The sequence below is a fragment of the Capricornis sumatraensis genome, chromosome 3, assembly GCF_032405125.1.
Source record: "Capricornis sumatraensis isolate serow.1 chromosome 3, serow.2, whole genome shotgun sequence".
Classification (NCBI taxonomy): domain Eukaryota; kingdom Metazoa; phylum Chordata; class Mammalia; order Artiodactyla; family Bovidae; genus Capricornis; species Capricornis sumatraensis.
In genome coordinates this window covers 173,631,351-173,650,208 of record NC_091071.1, presented here as the reverse complement: position 1 = coordinate 173,650,208, position 18,858 = coordinate 173,631,351, and the positions used below count along the sequence as shown (strand labels likewise).

The 18,858-nt window shown below is 49.8% G+C and overlaps 1 protein-coding gene across 1 annotated transcript; it reads right to left on the bottom strand.

Annotated features, from left to right (window-relative positions):
- Window positions 1–15,088: 15,088 nt before the first annotated feature.
- Window positions 15,089–16,671, bottom strand: ID3 (inhibitor of DNA binding 3). The gene is made up of 3 exons (XM_068968842.1): window positions 16,276–16,671; window positions 16,072–16,155; window positions 15,089–15,525 (listed from the first exon to the last, which is right to left on the bottom strand). Exons 1-2 carry the CDS (start codon window positions 16,669–16,671, stop codon window positions 16,096–16,098), a joined length of 456 nt encoding a protein of 151 aa, XP_068824943.1. The 3' UTR covers window positions 15,089–15,525; window positions 16,072–16,095.
- Window positions 16,672–18,858: the final 2,187 nt, after the last annotated feature.

The window sequence follows — 18,858 nt, the reverse complement described above, 5'->3', positions numbered from 1 at the left end:
AGGATGCTGTTCGTGACCCCCACACATGGGTAGGGCTTCCCAGGTGGCTCGGACGGTAAAAAGAATCTGCCTGCAATGCAGGAGACCCAGGTTTGATCCCTGGGTTGGGAAGATCCCCTGGAGAAGGGAACAGCAACCCTTTCCAGTATTCTTGCCTGCAGAATTCCACGGACAGTCCAGGAGGTCGCAAAGAGTCAGACATAACTGAGCGACTAACACTTTCACCTTTTTCACAGGGACAGAAAGTCGATCAGTGTTGCCGGGGGTGGGTTGGTTTCATCTTACAGATGAGGAAACTGAGGCTCAGAGAAACTGAGTTCCGCTATGCCCACCTATCTGGTGACCTTGGACTGGCGCCTTCACCTCTCAGAGCCTTTAGTTTTCTCAGCTAAAAAATGGAAGTAATGATGGGCACCTGAGAGGGTGGTTGCCCACCTTCAAATTAGATCATGTCCCTTCTCTCTGGCCTTTCCAGGTGGAAGCTGGTGGGGTTAAAGGGGTAAGGCTGCCACCTAGAGGTGAACTCTGGTACCTACCAGAAGCCTGAAAAGCTATATAATACCTATTAATCAATGAACCAACCCCCTACAGACTTGGGGAGGAGAAAAAGAATGTGAAAGATGTGGCCCACTGGGAAGCCCAGGGCTACCAGACTGGCCAAATTCTTTCCAGATGTTTCCAGGCCCTGAAGATGTTTTTCACAGATGTTGGGTCTTGTGGTCTCATTGGAGGAGGGCAATCGGATTCAGGTCCCAGCAGAGGTGCCCAGAGGAGTTTGGGGAAACACAACCTACGAGTTCTGTGATTCTCAGTTTATTCCCTCCTTTTCCCAAAGGAACTCTTTAAAACACACACCTGGTCTTGTCATTCTCTAGCTTATGATCTTGCAAATAGCTCCCCGGCATGGCCTGGTCAGCCCACCCCCTGCAAGTCCCTCAGATCTTCAGCCTCCTTCACACAACAACCTTAGGCTTTGATAAAACACCCTTCTCTTGACACTCCCTCTGACCTCCCTGCTCTCCCTGTTAGCCCACATTATTCTCTCTGCTTGGGCTTCTCCCCACCTCTCACTCCAGAAAAAAAAAAAAAGGTCTACTCTCAGACACAAGTTTCTCAGATACACAAGTCATAGAGAATGCTGTGTATACCCCCCATGCACAGGTGATCTCAAACTACACTCAATAAAATGGGTGTATTTTCCATCTACAGATGGGTGGTTAAAGGGGACGTGGTGCCTGTATACAATGGAATATTCCTCAGTCTTTAAAAAGAATGAAATAATGCCACTTGCAGCAACCTGGCTGGACTTTTTGAGATTATCATACTAAGTGAAGTAAGTCAGACAGAGAAAGACAAATATGACTTCACTTATGCAGAATCTAAAAAAAAAAGATACAGATGGACTATTTACAAAACAGACACAGACTCATCGACTTAGAGAATGAATGTATGGTTATAGTCAGGGAAGCGGGCTAACTGGGGGAGGGAGAGATTGGGAGCTTGGGACTGACATGTACACACTGGTATATAACACGTAAAAGAGGTAGCCAGGGGCTTGCCTGGATCTCTGGCAGTCCAGTGGTTGAGGCTCTGTGATCCTACTGCAGAGAGCATGGGTTCGATCCCTGGCCTGGGAACCAAGATCCCACATGCTCTGCAGGGAAGCCAAAAAATAAAATTTTTAAAAAGATAAAAATAAATAACCCACAAGGACCTACTGTATAGCACAAGGATTACTCCTCAATATTCTATAATAACCTAAATGGGAAAATAATTTGAAAAAGAATGGCTACACGTGTATGTATAAGTGAATCACTTTGTTATGCATCCGAAACTAACACAACATTGTTAATCAACTATCCTCCAGTATGAAACTAATTTAAAAAAAAAATGAGTGTGTTTTAACCCTTCAGCTGAATAGAATTGAAACCTGGGACAGCAATATCAAAAATCCAGATCAACTACTCACATAAAAAATAAGACTCAGAACTATTTTGAAATAAACAAGACATTCAGTCTATGGAGTCTGAGTGGTATTGGCCGCACTGTGAGTGTGAGTGGTGATAGCTTACAGCACCCGTTTCTCAGATGCTGACTCTGACCCCTGCTCCACACTTCCTGTAGGGGATCTCAGCCTGTCATCATCTCACACTGTAATTCTGTTCTGTCCCTCCCCCCAGATTTAAGTCACTCCTTGTCTTCTTTATTGTCGCACCCCCATATTCAGCCCAGGGTTCCTTGCAGAGTAGAAGCCCGAGAACCGCTGATTGAAATGAACTCAGTGGAAGATTCTTGGAATAGTTGAGAGGCCACTCCCAGTCTCTTCCCAGAAAGGTCCTTGGCCACTGTCAGAGGCCCTGTGACTCTGCAAACCAGAGAGACTGCAGGGACCAGAATTCTCAAGTATCTCCTCCTGGCTTGTTGACAGGGTAGCATCTCTCCGCCCATGCCTCTGCCCCCATGATCAGCCCTCCCCAAAGAGGCAGATTAAAAAAAAATGATGCTAATAGTAGCAAAGCAAGTACATTCATACCTCAAATCCACTTTAGTTACCACGATAGTCCTAAGAGGAAGCCACGATTAGTCCCACTGTACAGGTGAAAGAGGGGCTTCCCGGGTGGCTCAGTGGGTAAAAGAATCTGCCTGATAATGGAGGAGGCGCAGGAGGTGAGGGCCAATCCTTGGATCGGGAAGATCCCCTGGAGGAGGGCATAGCAATCCACTCCATTATTCTTGCCTGGAAAATCCCATGGACAAAGGAGCCTTTTGGGGTCACAAAGAGTCGGACAGGACTGCAGTGACTGAGCTCACATACACGCCCAGGTGAAAGAACTGAGGCCAGAAGCTCAACGATACTCCTGAAGGCACACAGCTTAAGAAGTGTCAAGGCACAGGGTTTTACTTATTATGCACCAATCACAGTTCTGAAGGTGTATAAATCTTGTTTTATATAATCCTCTTAACATCGCTATGAAGAATGTATTGTTATCACTCCTGCTTTACAAATATGAATCAGACTCAGAGCTCAGGTACTTTTCTCAAGATCATTAGGCTGGTGATGCCTGGTTTTGAGCCAGGGCAGTCTGGATTCACCCTCTCAACCCCTCTGCTATCTTTGCTTCCTTCTGCATACCATCTGAAAGCCTTGGCTTCAGCATGTGTAAGGAGGGCAAGAACACCCACATCACAGAGTGGTTGTGAGGATTAGATCAAATGTACGTGGGCATCTGGAACACACTAGATACCAAGGAAAAAGAGGTAACAAGTTTGGCTACTCAAGTCGAAACTGACAATTGCAGCAACTGGCCACCAGGGGGCAGTCATGCGCTGAAGACCTAATACCTTCCTGGGTCCTGGTTGACGGCTGGATGGTTCAGAATTCTATAGAGACCTTTTCGCTGGGCCCCGACCCTGTGATCAGTGACATCTTGCCGATGCAGAACCTGATGGAACTAACTTTCCTGCAGATGAAATGAGGTATAGACCTTAAACATATCCAAAGACCCTTTGCCAACACCAGTTCTGGGAGGATGTATGCTGGGGGGAGCCTAGCTGTGTCCCATTTGGGGGTGGCCGTGGTGGGGGGCAGCGATTACTAGCAATGCCTGTTCTGCTGGAGGCTGGGCTCCTGGAGCCACAGCTGCAGGGTGGAGGGCGACAGGAGGGGCTTTGGAATTGTCTCCCTACAGGTTTCCATGGTTACAGATTGATGCAGGCAGCCCACTAGGCTGGGTCCTTTATCTGTATTGTCTCCTGGGGAGACAATGGGCTTTAGGGATTGCGGGGGGGGGGGGGGGGGGGGGGGGGGGGGGGGTGGACACTCCATGCAGATCACTGCTGCAGGAGGGTCCTCCTGGGCCCTGCTCTGTGAATCCCTTGACCCCGGGGCTGCTGGGGCTGAGAGAGCAGGGCGTAGGGGTCAGCCTTGGCAATCACTCCCTGCTTTAGGGTCCAACACACTGCTAGAGCCTTGGGAGCAGCCATCTTCGGGGCCCTGAAACAACTGCAGAGGTCTCGGGGTCCTGGGCAAAAAGCACACAGTTTAGAATTGGCCCTGATTACATCATGATTCTAACTCGAGAAATAACTTTTTACCTGCCTGGGTCTCAGTTTGCTCATCGGGAAAGTGGCGGGGAGCAGCGACTTCATAAAATTTCTGTGAGGCAGCGTCAAGCACAAAGCCTGGTACCAAGGGGCTCAAGGAGTCCCTAAGCTCCGAGGGACTTGGAACATGCCTCAGCTCGCAGGACTGGCTGTCACTCAGTCTGTGGCCTTAGCCAAGGCCCTTCCCCTCTCGGGGCCTCAGCTGCCCCATGTGTGGCTTGGGGACTTTGAAAGGTTTATAAAGGATGAGATGAGATGATAAGAAAATGCTTAGAAAAATAGAAGTCAAACCCTAACACACCACTCTGCCTTCCAGGACTTAAAGGCACTTGGAATATACAACACATGATCACAGAGGGCACGTGACATCCAGATGAGTTGAATCTTTGGTGCTATGGCAGAAAGGGGAGGTTATTTAGGAGGCTGGACATGGAGGGTCTCAGAATCAGGCAATTATTCCAAGAAGATCTGCCACCCTGATCAAAAAAAAGAAACAAAAGCACAGAGAGGGAATTCCCTAGTGGTCCAGTGGTTAAGACTCTGTACATTCACTGCCAAGGGTGAGGGTTCAATCCCTGGTGAGAAAACTAAGACCCCCCCCCCCCCCTCCACAAGCCAAAGGGCATGGGCAAAAAAACAAAAAACAAACAAAAAAAAAGCACAGAGAAATGAAGGGACTCAGCTCTCTGCCACCCAGTTTCATCATCTTGTTCTGTCATCACCTTCCTCTCCAAGGAAAGGGTGTGTCTAGGGGGGAGGAAAGAAAGGGGTAAAGGAAAGTTACCATCATTTATGGGACACTTTTATATGAGGTTAAGTTGATCGTTAGCCCCATTTTATAGATAAGGAAACTAAACAGTGCTGTTCGACTAGATTGGCCAAACAACATATGAGGCCCAAGAATAAAAATAATTTGTCTGCAGGATGGAAGGCAGAACTTGCTCAAGAGAAAACTAAAACAATTCCCAGCAGAGGGAATCAAAACTTTTAAGCGTCTATCACTCATCCTTCCATTAAGATGCACTCAGTCCAGAGTCTTGCACAATACAAATGTCCAGGAAATGAAAGTTCTTATCACCGTAAATGCTACTATTAAATTTATTACTACACATTCAACACAGGAGATACAAAGGTAAATAAAACTCCCTCCTGTCTTTGAGGAATTCAGCCTACTGAAAGGGAAGGAGGGTGCAAAAAATAATCTCTTACACTTATTGGACTTGACAGTGTACAAAGCACTTTTACATACGCCATCTCAACTGAATTCTCCAAACAACCTCATGAGGAAGGCATTTCTCCCATGTTAGAAATACAGAAACTGAGGCTCAGTGAGGTCCAATGACTTGCCCAGACACTGTAAAATATGAATAAATTAGGAAAGAAAATAATTTTAGGAGGAAAACCACCTTTATTGGATTAACAGATGTGTTTAAAAATCAATAAAGGGTATTAATTACATAAGGCACCCAGATCATAACCCTGTTTTATTAAAGAATATAAAAAAATAGCTCTTTCTGAGTTAAAAAACCAACATGCTTTGAAGAGCTCTCATATAGGGAGCAATGACAATGTGCCAGGCACTTTTTGTTCACTTATCTAATCCTCACAACCTTGAAAGGTTCACCCCCTTTCACAGATGGGAAGTCAAAGCTCAGAGAGGTGGAGTGAGTTGCCCAGGGTTGCACAGCAAGGAGGGGAGAGAACCAGGACTGAGACCTGGGCTCTGATACTCAGGTTAAGAGCTGGAGCCAGGGCTTCCTCCCAGGTCAGTTTTTTTTATTTTTGTGTTAATTACTTTTATTTATTTATTGGAATATAAGCTTTACAATGTTGTGTTAACTCCTGCTGTACAACAAAGCGAATCAGTCCCGTGCATACATATATCCCCTGCTTCTTAAGCTTCCCTCCCACCCCACCTCCATCCCGTCCACCTGGGTCATCGCAGAGCACCGAGCTGAGCTTCCTGTGCCTTATAGCAGCTTTTGTCCTGACTGACAGAAAGAGTCAAGACTGGGGCTTAGGGTGGAAAAAGCCTGGTGCTCCCCAGAAAGACAGCACTGAATTGATCTGCTGCCAGCGAAGGCTGTCATATCTTAGGTGGTCCGGCCCCACCTGACTTCTTGGCTTTTTATTGTTGTTTCTAATTGTTATTGACTTGTAGTTGATTTACGATGTCTTGTTCCTTACTGCTCTACAGCAAAGTGGTTCAGTTATACATATATATGCGTTCTTTTAAATATTCTTTTCTACTATGGTTTATCATGCAGGTGTGCTAAGTCACTTCCGTCGTGTCCAACTCTGTGACCCCGGGCACTGCAGCTCACCAGGTTCCTCTGTCCATGGGATTCTCCAAGCAAGAAGACTGTAGTGGGTTGCCATGCCCTTCTCCAGGGCCAGGTTAGTTTTGCAAAGGAATTCTCCTACTGAGAGGTCACAGAGCCACCAATCTCCCTTCACAGAGGACAGCGACTAGGAGGGAGCATGCGGGCCGCTCTTCAATGCAAGAGGGCTTGCTTCAGCTCATCATGAGTGTGTGTGTGCTCATGCACACACGTGTGTACACGCACAAGTGTGGCTATGTGTGAAGTTTGTTAGGCACTAGATCTCACAAAACCATATGATAAAAATCTGTACATCTTGAAATGCCAATCTTTTAAAAATTGAGATATTAAGATTTTGCATAAAAACAGATGGCTATAGAATGTATGAGAACACAAACTTCACAGAGTGTGCTGAGATAATGAATGACAGGTAGCATTTGGGGGTTCCTATGATGTGCCAAGCATTAGACCGAGCGTGTGATGTGGTAACTGATTTAATCCTCACACCTGGGAATTCCCTGGCAGTTCAGGGATTAGGACTCAGTGATTTCACTGCTGGGGGCCTGGGTTCGACCCCTGGTTGGGGAACTAAGATTCCACAAGCTTCATGGTGTGTCCAAAAAAGAAAAGTTAAAAAAAAAAAAAATTTCCCAACTGTCTGTAGTAGGGACTTTCATTATCCCCATTTTATAGGTGCAGACACTGAAGATGCAAGAACTTAAGTAGTTTGTCCAATATCACACCGTACCTGGGGGACGATGGACACACACAGCATATGAGAAGCCAAATACTGTTTGTTCAATTGGAAGTTTACAGAAAGATTCACAACGAAGGTGATGACAAAGACGCAGGTAGCTCCCGCTCCACTTCATCTTGATAAAATGATAGGGACTGCCAACTTCAAGCAGTTCATCTGTGCTGGGTACTCTGTTGTCTTACTTAGTTCCTGAAACAGCTCTGCGAAAGAGGTACTGCTGGGAGCTTTAGAAGAAAAACTGAGGCTGAGAGAGGTGGTGTCCTTTAGCTGATCACACAGCTAAGAAGTGGCAGAGACAGGCCTGTCTGATCACAAAGCTCCTGCTCTCCTGATTTCACTATGTTTGGCCTCCAGGTTCTCTGGCCTCTGAGTCACGTCCATCCTACCCCAACCCCGACCCCTGTTCTCTTCTACAGAGGGATGCGCTCACCAGTGAGCTGGTTCTGTATCAGGCAGAGCCTGGGTTCAAAGTTCTGACTTTCCACAGTTGAAAACACCTTTGTCATGAAATGATTACAAATCCCAGTAATGAGAGAGTAGTAGCTGGGCAAAGGGAGAAGGCAATGACAACCCACTCCTGTATTCTTGAATGGAAAATCCCATGATGGAGGAGCCTGATAGGCTGCAGTCCATGGGGTTGCACAGAGTCAGACACGACTGAAGTGACTTAGCAGCAGCAGCAGCAGCTGGGCAAAGGGTGAGAGCATGAAGATCTGGTTTTTAATCCCTGGGTCTGTGAGGGAGTCTTTTCACATGACACTGGGTGCGTCACTTATGCCCTCTGGGACTCAGCCTCTCCATCTGTGAAATAGGATTATTTCTAACTCCAACTGTCACTTCCTGAGTGCCTCCATGTGGGAGCCGGCCTCTCGGTGCTCTATCTTTGCTGCTGCTAAGTCGCTTCAGTCGTGTCCGACTCTGTGCGACCCCATAGATGGCAGCCCACCAGGCTCCCCCGTCCCGGGGATTCTCCAGGCAAGAACACTGGAGTGGGTTGCCATTGCCTTCTCCAATGCATGAAAGTGAAAACTGAAAGTGAAGTCGCTCAGTCGTGTCCGACTCTTAGCGACCCCATGGACTGCAGCCCATCAGGCTCCCCCGTCCATGGGATTTTCCAGGCAAGGGTGCTGGAGTGGGGTGCCATTACTCTATCTTTAGGTCCTCACTAAATCCTCAGCAGGACTCTGCGGTGGCTCCAGGCTGGTTTTCTGAGGTTCAGTTAGGTTAAGGAGCTTGTCCATGATGCCACAGCCTGGGAGTGGCGAGGCTGAATTGCAGCCCTGCTGTTTTAAGTCCTTGCACTATTCCTCAAGGCACCAAGCGTCCTGTTGATCACATACTCCTGCGTGTGTGTGTGAAAGGCCTCTGAAGAGCATGCCTGCTGGACAGTCAGTGCTGAGATGCCGTGGACGGGTTATGCCAACAACACTGCCACCTGGAAAGATGAGGGAGGAATTATGTGAGCAGTCTGACAATCATGCCCAACAAGCTCTGTGGCTGGGGTCACCCCGGGCCCACCAAGTGCCAGGCGCCTTACATGTCATCTGCTTTAATCGTCACAGCAAGCACGTGAGGCTCTGAGAGGGTAAATAACCTATCTCTAATGGCTGGAGAAGAGATAGGCTACCCACTCCAGTATTCTGGGCTCTTCTTGTGGCTCAGCTGGTAAAGAATCCGCCTGCAATGCGGGAGACCTGGGTTCGATCTCGAGGTTGGGAAGACGCCCCCTGGAGAAGGGAACAGCTACCTACTCCAGTATTCTGGCTTGGAGAATTCCATGTTCTGTATAGTCCATGGGGTTGCAAAGAGTAGGACACAACTGAGCAACTTTCACTTTTCACTTTTCTGATGGCATAGCTGATACATGACAAAGCTAGGGTTTCCATCAGCATCTGATTCTCAAACTCACAGCAAGTACAGGAGGGCTGTGGGGGTTGAGTGAGGCCAATTCTGTATGACCATGGGTTAGCAGGAAGTTTTAGAAGAGCTGCATTGGCTAAATGGTAAAGAATCCACCTGGCAAAGTAGGAGACATGGGTTCGATCCCTCGGTCGGGAAGATCCCCTGGAAAAGGAAACGGTAACCCACTCCAGTATTCTTGCTTGGGAAATTCTATAGACCAGAGGAGCCTGGGGGGCAACAAAACAGGATGTGGAAGCTGTGTTGGAGACTTGGGCTCTGATGCTTACTTCAAGGTGATCTTTGGCAGGTCCCTTAATATCTCTGAGCCTCACAGGGGTGAAATGGAGGCAGCCTCCCAGGATCCTACAACCACATAGACTAAAATCCTGTGTACCAGGAAATGGCCTCTTTGAACATTTTCTTGCTGCTGTCTTTGAATATGGAGTCCAACCTGCCCAGGGAAATGTGATTGACAGGATGTGGGACCAACATTTAGGCTCCTCAAGGCCCGCCGCCCCCCCCCCCATGAATCCTGGATGGAAGCTGAGACCATCCCTTCATACACCTGGACCCACTGCAGGGGCCCTGGTGGTGAAAAGACGTGTGTGTTGGTTCTGGGGGGGCTGTCTTGATGGTCCCTAAATCTCTGATTCTACCCACAAAATCTAGAGTGGCCTAGTACCCAGTGTCTAGAAATCACTTTTTTTTTTTTTGATGTTAAAAATGGAAACAATACCTGGTTCAGGAAGAACCTGGATCAGTGAGTGGGCAGGTTATTCTGGTGAGTCTGCCTTAGGAACCCTTCACTACCACACAACACACACTTTTAGCCCCAAACCGACCAACTGCAAGCTGGCCAGCGACCACTTCGACTTAGGGTAATGAGTTCCATATGTTTCCATAAGAACCCAGCTAAGCTTTTCCCCAGCAGTTTTTAAAAAGTGTTCTCTCCTCTCCCCAGCTTCATCCAGACACCCTTGTTTCATTCGCTCCTAATGAGGGCGCCAGGGACGGGACTGGGTGGCAATGACAAGGGCGCAGTGCTTCAGGGAATCACTGGCTCCCCACTTCACAGGTCCAGATCCTCAGGTGGGTGCAGTCCACTCGCCCCTGGCAGTCCCTCTGTGAGAGCCGGGGGAGTCCAGAAGCCTCTCAGGGCCTCAGCTGCCCCATCTCTAAAGTGGGAATAACAATCCTTGCTCAGGGTAGGCAGAGGATCACAAAAAGTGCCCTAGCTAGGAAAGTAAAAGGCATGGGTTTCTGTCTTTTTTTTTGGCCATGGGATCTTAGTTCCCCCACTAGGGATTGAACCCAGGCCAGGGCAGTGAAAGTGCTGAGTCCTAACCACAGAACCACTAGGCAGTTCCCTTGAGTCCTGTCTTGACCACGAACTTGCTGGGTGTCCCTGAGCAAGCTTCTTCCCTTCTTGGGCCACACTTGTGACCTCTAAGAACCCTTCCATCCCCAACAGCTTTTAGGTTTGTAAAAAAAAGGCAGAAGGTACAGGGAATATCAAGGTACCTCTTCCCCATGGGTGACAAGTGTGGGGGGGTCCCTCAGAAGCCTAAGGCCTCCTTGCCATGGCCAGTCTGACCAGGGGTCTGCCCCAGCCAGGGTTTTTTGCCTCCAGCATCTGGCACAAGGTAGGAGCAGAGAGGTGTGGAGGGCAAGGAGTGTCCCAGATGGAAGGCCAGCTCCACAGTCTGAGTAATGCCAGTGGGAGGCTATGACCAGCCCCCAGCTGTGGAGGGATAGGAATCTGAGTCCAGAGAGCTACAGCGCCACCCCGCCCCACTGCGCTTATCTGGTTTGTCAAAGGCAACCATCAAATTCTAGTCTCTGGGTGACCTAGTACCCTGATCCACACTATTCACGGACCCTGCCCAAGACTGACTCACTGACTTTGGCCACTGATGCTACTACACTCTGTCTATTAAGCCAGGCCGTAGACTGACCACTGGCAACTTCCACCCACACTATCTCCAAACCTTGCCACGGACTGGCTAAAACCCCAATTCTGGCCACACTCTGACCCCTCACTCCACTTTCAGACTGACCCTTGATTTCGGTCACAAAGTGATCCCCTGACGCTGCCACTGACTGACCCTTAACAGGAGAAATAACCAGAGAACAATTAAATGCTAAACTCGGAGTGAAACCGGACATCAGAGATAGAAGAGTCGGGCGGAGTGGGGAGGCAGATCCGGCGGAGGGCGGAATCTTCCCGGAGGACCCCGGTGGGCCGGGAGCCTGCACTCGGAAGGTCGGAGAGGCCTCGTGCGGGGCACGTCGCAGGCGCTCGAGGAATGCAAGTTGCCTGAAAAGAATGAAGGAAGGAAGGAACGGGGTGCGATCCAGGGCAGCCGCCCGGCCCGGGCAAAACTGCCGAGGCAGGAAGCGGGGTGGGGGCGCGTCGAGGCCGCCGCGGTCCGAGCGCAGCTGGGGGCAGCGAGAGAGCAATAGGGTCAGCAGCTCGGCTGGGTGGGGGTGGCCCCGAGGGGGGGGGTGGCCCGGGCCCCCCGCCCCTCAAAGCCAGGAGGCTGGGAACCGGGAGGCCGCGCTGCTGGCAGAGCGGCAGGGGCGCCGCGAGGCTCCGGATGGGCTGGGAGCCCCGCCCGCAGGCTGCGGAGGGAGCCGGAGCCAGAGCGGAGCCAGAGCTCAGACATCCGGGCGCCAGCGAACACCTGCGACCGGCCCCCAGGGCCCGCGGGGGGGAGCGCGGGTCGCCGGGCCGGGGGCGGGGCAGGGGCGGGGTTATCTTGGCCCCGCCCAGCCGGGCTCCGGACCACGTGGGCCGAGGCCCCGCCCCTGCCCCGGCCACCAGAAGCCTTGGCGGGAAGCGGAGCGCCAGAGGCAGTTCTGCAAGAGCGACGCGAGGATTTAGGATGTAGCCCCGGGAGTGGAGACGAGTGCCAGCCAGCCGTGAGAGATGATGAGGTCGAAAGGCAGCCACCGACGGTTGTCCGGCACATCCACAGCTAAGGAGAGCTGTCACTGGCCTTCTCGGACAGGGCACCGTCTCTGGTTTGTCACACGCATGAATTTGAATCCTTGCTTTGTCACTTAGGAGCTGTGTGGCCCCGGGCAAGTTACTTCGTCTGTTCTGAACTTGTTTTTTTTTTTTTAAACAAAACAAAACAAAGTAAAAATCCCTTCCCAAAGTCCGTTTTTCAGAGCTGATGCAATAGTGAACTGTTAAGACTCAGTTAATGGTGAATCTTATATTTTCAGGGAGGCTGGTAGATGCTTTATGCATCTTTAATCCGAAGCACAGACCTGCAAAGGAGGCACCATCATCCTCTTTTCACAAATGAGAGGGAGACCTGGGGTGGGCCTAGGTCTTTCATTTAGCAAGCACCTACTGGGGACCAAATATGTGCCAGGGGAAGGGAATGGAGAGGGAACAAATTGAACGTGGACTTTGGAGCTAGGTGGTGCTGGATGCTGCTTTGCTGTGGCCCTTCCTTGCTATGTGACCTGGGTCAAGTTATTCAGCCTCTCTGAATTTGTGTCTTCTGTAAAATGGGAATAATGATGTGTTGCTGGGTGGTGGTGAGGATTAGAAAAGTGTTAAGATAAAATAGAGCCTGGCACCTGGTAGGCATTTGATAGGTGTTTGTGACACAAGACGACTCTCTCTCAGTTTTCTGACCTACGGCCAAATTGCTTTCACTCTCTAATGACTAATGAATTGGTGTGCTGGTTTCAGCTTTTGTCCTCGCCACCTGAACAGCTCAGTCTCCGAGGACCTTACAGGCAATTTCCTTGGAATTAGCTTAATAATACCTCGTAGGTGTGTGATGCATTTCAAAGAACTTTCCCACCATTATCTTCTGTCCTGGGAGGCAGCAATGCAAGAAGCACCAGCTGCTGCACAAGGGAGGAGAGAGGCTTGGAGAGGTGAGGTGGCTGGCTCAAGGTCACATGGCAAATAAGCCATCCAGCACTTCCTAGCCTTTCAGTCCTGCAACTTCCGAGCAGGAAGCTGCATGCTGTGGTAGAAAGGGCACAGGGCATTGAGTTCAGTGCCTGGCTTTGCTGCAATTAATGGTTTAATGTGGGGCCAGGTGCCTCAGAACTGTATCAAGATCAGCAGTCTCACACAGGTGTGGACACTGAGGCTCAGTAGCAGCAGCCCCTAGCTTGCAGTCAAACGGCTAGTATGCTGTTTGCACCTTTGTGTGGCTGACTTACTTCAGAGCCAGCACAGGACACCTAATGTAGACCCAGCCTGGGTCTTGTACTTACTGGGTTTGAAGCAAAAGTTCCTCCCATGGGGACTGAGGGTTCTCCCCCGGGGCATTGGAAGTTTGCTTGGCCATGCGTGCATCCTCAGTCACTCAGTCGTGTCCATCTCTTTGTGACCCCATGGACTGTAGGCGGCCAGACTCTTTTGTCCATGGAATTCCCCAAGCAAGAATATTGGAGCGGGTTGCCATCTTTCTCGAGGGAATCTTCCTGACACAGGGATTGAATCTGTGTCTCCTGTATTGGCAGGCAGATTCTTTACCTCTGAGCCATCTGGGAAGCCCTATTGCTTTGGTAAAATTGTGTGTGTGTGTGGATTTTCTGAAGAGTATTCATACCTTCCACCAGATCATTGGAAGAGACAGGAAACAGGTTAAGAACACTGGTCCATCAGGAGGGTGGTTCACAAAGACAAAGTTTGCCTCCCCATCACATGCCCCTGTTCACCCTGGCAAATTCACCAGGGTTAAGGCATGAAAGGTGGGTGATGATGTGACCTGTTTGTTATGAAATACTGAAGTACCTAATGCCAGGTGCCGACACATGAATGAGATCATATCATAAACAGGAATCTAGTAAGACCAGGCGCCTGGTGGAACCTGCCTGGGGAACTGCCAGATCGAGGTGGAGGGGAAGCAGAGGAACGTGGCATGGTTTGGGAGTCTTGCCCTCTGCCTGACTCTCAGCCTGGCCCCATGAAGTAGCCAGTCTCAGATCCTGCTCCTTTCCACTACAGTCATGGTGACTGTTGTTCAGTCACCAAGTTGTGTCCGACTGTTTGTGACCCCGTGGACTATAACACCAGGCTTCCCTGTCCACGGTCACTGTAGTTAAGTTTAAAATCCCATTTCTGCCTCTCGAGGGACTGTGTGAACCTGGCTCCAACTCATTATCCACTGAGCCTCAATTTCTCCATTTCTGAAATAGGGCTAAAGATACTTACAGAGACTCCCATTGGAGATGTTATTGGAAGGATATACCAGAAATGAGGGGTGTGGTGCCCTCTTCCTCAAACTCCCAGTCTAGGCTCAGTCTTCAACTAACTGGTGGTAGACTAATCCGTTCCCCTATTTCCCAACCATCACCAAAGTCCTTCTGATTAGAGTGGTTGATCAGATTTGAGGGATTTGTCCTATTTTCCCCAACTTTGGAAGCCCAAGAGGAAATAAACCAGAGAACTTGAGGCAGGAAATAAACCAACCCCGGTGATCCATTTATTCATCTCTGAAATGGGTCTATCAGCAACATCCCTGCCTAACAGGTGAGGGTCCTGTTTCACATCCCCTGCTAGAGAAACATCATTAATGGAATTAAAGATGACAGCCATCTGCTAGTTAGCAACATAGCTCTCAAACTACCTAAGAACTGGGACTCAGGAGAGCAGATTTCTATCCTAGGCCCCCAACTTGCTGGGTGAGCTTGTTCCAGTCACTTTCTCTTTCCAGTCTTCCCTCACTTGTGAAGTGAGACAGCACAAGGCTCTTCTCTGCACCCAATGCGTGTGGGGCTCCACCACGAGCCTCTTCTACTTCCCCCTCTTCCCCAGTCCTAGCTAGGCATTCTCCTGTCTCCCTTTTAAGGGAATAAGCAAGTTTACTTTTCCTAAGCTCCAAGAAAGACATGAATTTATTCTCCCTAAATCCAGCTTTGTGAGAAACAGTGCTAGCACTTAAGGAATCAAATTATAAACACAAGTGTTTAAAAACCGTTTATTATGCAAAATGTTAACTTTTATAAAAAGTTTAATATACATCGCATGGTTACAGAAAGTCACCTTCCTGCAAAAAAGGTACAAAAGCTAAATACTCTATTATAGAGTTCATAATCAGGGCAACAGAGTCTTTCTCCAAGGAGACCAGAAGACCAGCTCTACCGCTGCCTTGGCCAAGGCAGAATTTGGAGAACAGCCAGCCCCCACCCCCAACCCCGTACACCTCCACACACTGAAAGACAGTCTTTAAAACTTGGAAGTGGCGTGAGGGCTAGGGGAGGTTGCCCAGCTGGTGCCCAGAGCTAGCGCTGGCTCTTTAGGCCACCCATGTTCACAGTCCTTCGCTCCTGGGCGCAGGTCCAGCCTCGAGGCAGGGGTTTGGGGAAGTCAAGTGGGCAGGGCAAGGTTGAGGCCCATCCATGCCCTCGGGCTTCCGGCCGAAGAGGGTCCCAGGGTCCCGGACGGGCGCCAGCACCTGCGTTCTGGGCGGGGGAGGAAAGAAGACCAGGGAGCCGTCAGTTTCCGCCGAGCGCGCCGAAGCGGGGGCCGTCCGCAGACTGGCCGGCGCCAGGGAGGAAACTTGGTCTCTACCTCCAGCTGATAACTCCTCGCCCCACACTGCCCCCACCCAGTTGGCGCCGAAGGACCACAGGCGGAGCTTGCACCACCCCTCCCTCTTGGAAGTGACACTAGTTGGGAGGGGGCTGAGGAAAACGCGGCTCCTTTCACGACTCCAAGCCACTAACTATTTTATTTAGTCGGACCTGCGTCTATAGTTTCGCACCTTTGGCCAATGGGGGAAGACGGTAACAACGTGCACTTCAGGTTGAAACGAACTCTGGATCGGAATTGGTTCCGTCATTCATTTGCTGTGACCACGGGCAAGTCACTTGCGCCTCTCTGGCCTGAATTTCCCTACACCGAGGGGGCCGCGGTAATCCTTTAAAAGGCCTACCAACTCCAAGATCTGCCGTTTAAGCACCAGCCATCCCCCTTCCCCGCCCCCGGGAGAAGGCTTGGATACTCACCTGGAGGCGCCAGGACGGGCCAGGTCAGTGGCAGAAGCTCCTTTGGTCGTTGGAGATGACAAGTTCCGGAGCGAGCTCGGCTGTCTGAGAGAAGGAAAAGGGGGAAAGAGTTTACGCACGGAGTTTGGAAGGTCCAGGGGTCCCCGTAGCATCCCAGCCCTGGAGTTCAGCCCCGCCCCAGCTCCCGAGCACGCCCGCGCGCACCTGGATGGGAAGATGCGGGCCGTCTGGGGGCCCAGGGGCCGGCTCGGCCAGGACCACCTGCAGGTCGAGGATGTAGTCGATGACGCGCTGCAGGATTTCCACCTGGCTAAGCTGAGTGCCTCGCGGGACTCCGGGTACCAGTTCCCTCAGCCGCGAGTAGCAGTGGTTCATGTCGTCAAGCAGGCTCAGCGGCTCCTCGGCGGCCGGGCTCTTGCCACGGCCCCGCGCGATGGCCAGGCTGCGTTCCGACAGGCAGCACACCGCCTCGTAGCAGCCGCGAACCGGGCTGAGCGCCTTCATACTGAGGAATGAGGTTGGGAAGTGCTGGAAGGAAGAAGAAAGCCAGAGACCCTCTAGAGCAGCCTGCAACGCGCGCACGCTCGCCGAAGTCTGCATTTATAGAGTTGGCCTGGAGGGCACGCCCCTTTATGCAAAACAGTTGGCCCCGCCTCCGTCGACCCTGGGCGTTCACAACCCGGGTAAATTGCAAACAGGCTTCCTCTGGCCGGTGTGACGCCGAATACCGCGGAGCCGCGGATTCAAAGAATGAGGAAGCGCTGATACTGGGGAGAGGCGGGCCTCTTTGCCAGCAAGGATTTTAAAAAATCACTTAAAACCATTAACTTTTAAGAATTTGCCTTTTCCTGGCAGCGCCCTGTATCTTTGAGCTCCCCTGCCCGCTTGCCAGTCCACCTACAGCCCAATACTGGTTCGAACCCGTAGTCCTCCAAGGTCATAAATCCCTGAACAGCAAAGCTTTTTTCTTTTTTCTTTTTTTTAAGCAAAAGATTTTTCAAGGGAAACTTGTAAGGAATTAGTGCCGCCTTGTTCCCCAATTTGCTGTTCGTCTGACCTCCAGACTCACTGGCGTCAGGAATTATCTTGTGACCAGAGGGGGAAAAATTAATTGCGGTGAAGCTGAGGTTACAATGAAGAAAACAGATTTGGGCTAGGCGCTGAGATTGCAGAAGGAGGAGGGCAAGGGGGTTTGAGCAAAGAACACTGAGCAACAAGGAGAAAGAAAGAAAAAAAAAAGCTTGAAATGTGCTTTTTGCTTGGGGAAGGGAAAAAGCTCCCACCCTCTGGCCCCATGCATTCCATAAGGAGCCAAATATATGCCCAGTTATGTTTTGGAAGTGAGTTTGATTAGAATTTTGGACAGGGTTTTGAATATGGGATACAGATGGGCTGATTTCTAGATAACCTTTTTAGGAGCTCCCTTTGGGTCAGTTAATCTTTTTTTCAACTCTCCCTTCTCCCTCCCTCCAACCCCACATTCTCCACACACCTCTATGCAGAAAACAATAGTTCGGTAATTTCATCACTCTATTGTCTCTTTCTGCTGTGGAAGGGCAGGCCACCTGGACTTGATTATTCTTAGCCTTGCTAAAATGGCTCCAGCTCTATCTGAGAGCCCCCAAGAAAGGGACCGGTGAGTAAGCCCCGTATTGCAATGGGACATTGCATTCTTTGCTGGTCTTGTCATTTCCAAGGGTTTGGGGGAACGTGCAGCCTCTGAATGCTGGTTTCCGTCTGGGGAGTGACCAGGTGGGATCCTTCAATGGTTGCTTCTCTAATCGATCACTTGATGAATATTTATGGAGTTGCTTTCCTTAAAACTGACTTCTGCTCTCAAGGATCCCAGGATGGGGGGAGACAAGATTAACACCGGAAACAATTAAGAGTTCTATACTATGTGGCACTGATTAACGGGACAATGGGAGCTCAGAGCTAGGACAATCTCAAAAGAGTCATAGTAAAACAGGACACTAGACTTGGAGTTAGGAGTCCTGGATTCAACTTCCCAGCCTTGCCAATAATCTGTCCTGTGATCGTGGACAAGCTCAGGTACCCTGGACTTGGTTCCTTATGACTAAAATGGGGAAATGGTGCCAAGTGATTATTTAAAATCCATTCCAATTCTAGAAGTCTGATGCTTTATGAAATTTGGACAGGCAGGTGTGGGATGGTAAAGGGTCCAGAAAGGAGTTATAAGATGTTTCCAAGGTCACACCACAAGTAATGGCAGAGCCATCCCTGAAGCCTCTTTTTTTTTTTTTTTAGCTGTCATACCACAGGAATCTGTGTCCCAGGTAAAAGGTCTTCAAAAGATTACTTCCTGAAATATGGATGTTTTCAAGGACAGTCTCTTTAGTATAAGAAGGTGAAAATATCCTATGAATGGACAAATCAGTCTATGTATGCTACAGAAGTCAACTGGAGAACTTGTCAGCTATTTGGTCTCAGGAAGGGAATATGGTGACTATGAGAACTCCTGCATGACCCAAAAGAAAACCTTTTCCTTTTCTGTCACATAGACCTCCATGGTTTGTGCAAAATAGTCAAGCCCAGGTTCTGGAAAAAATCATGGCCTTTGGGGCTAGGCAGATTTATGTTCAAATTTCCATTCTTTTTTAGTAAACCTGTGAGTTTTGGGTAAGTCATGTCTCTCTGCCTCAATTTTCCAATTTATAAAATGGAGCTAATTAGATCTACCTCCTTCCTTTCACATATAATTATTAAATGTCTCTTCTCTGCAAGGCGCTTAACATACTGTCTCCATCACATCCATTAGTCTTCTTG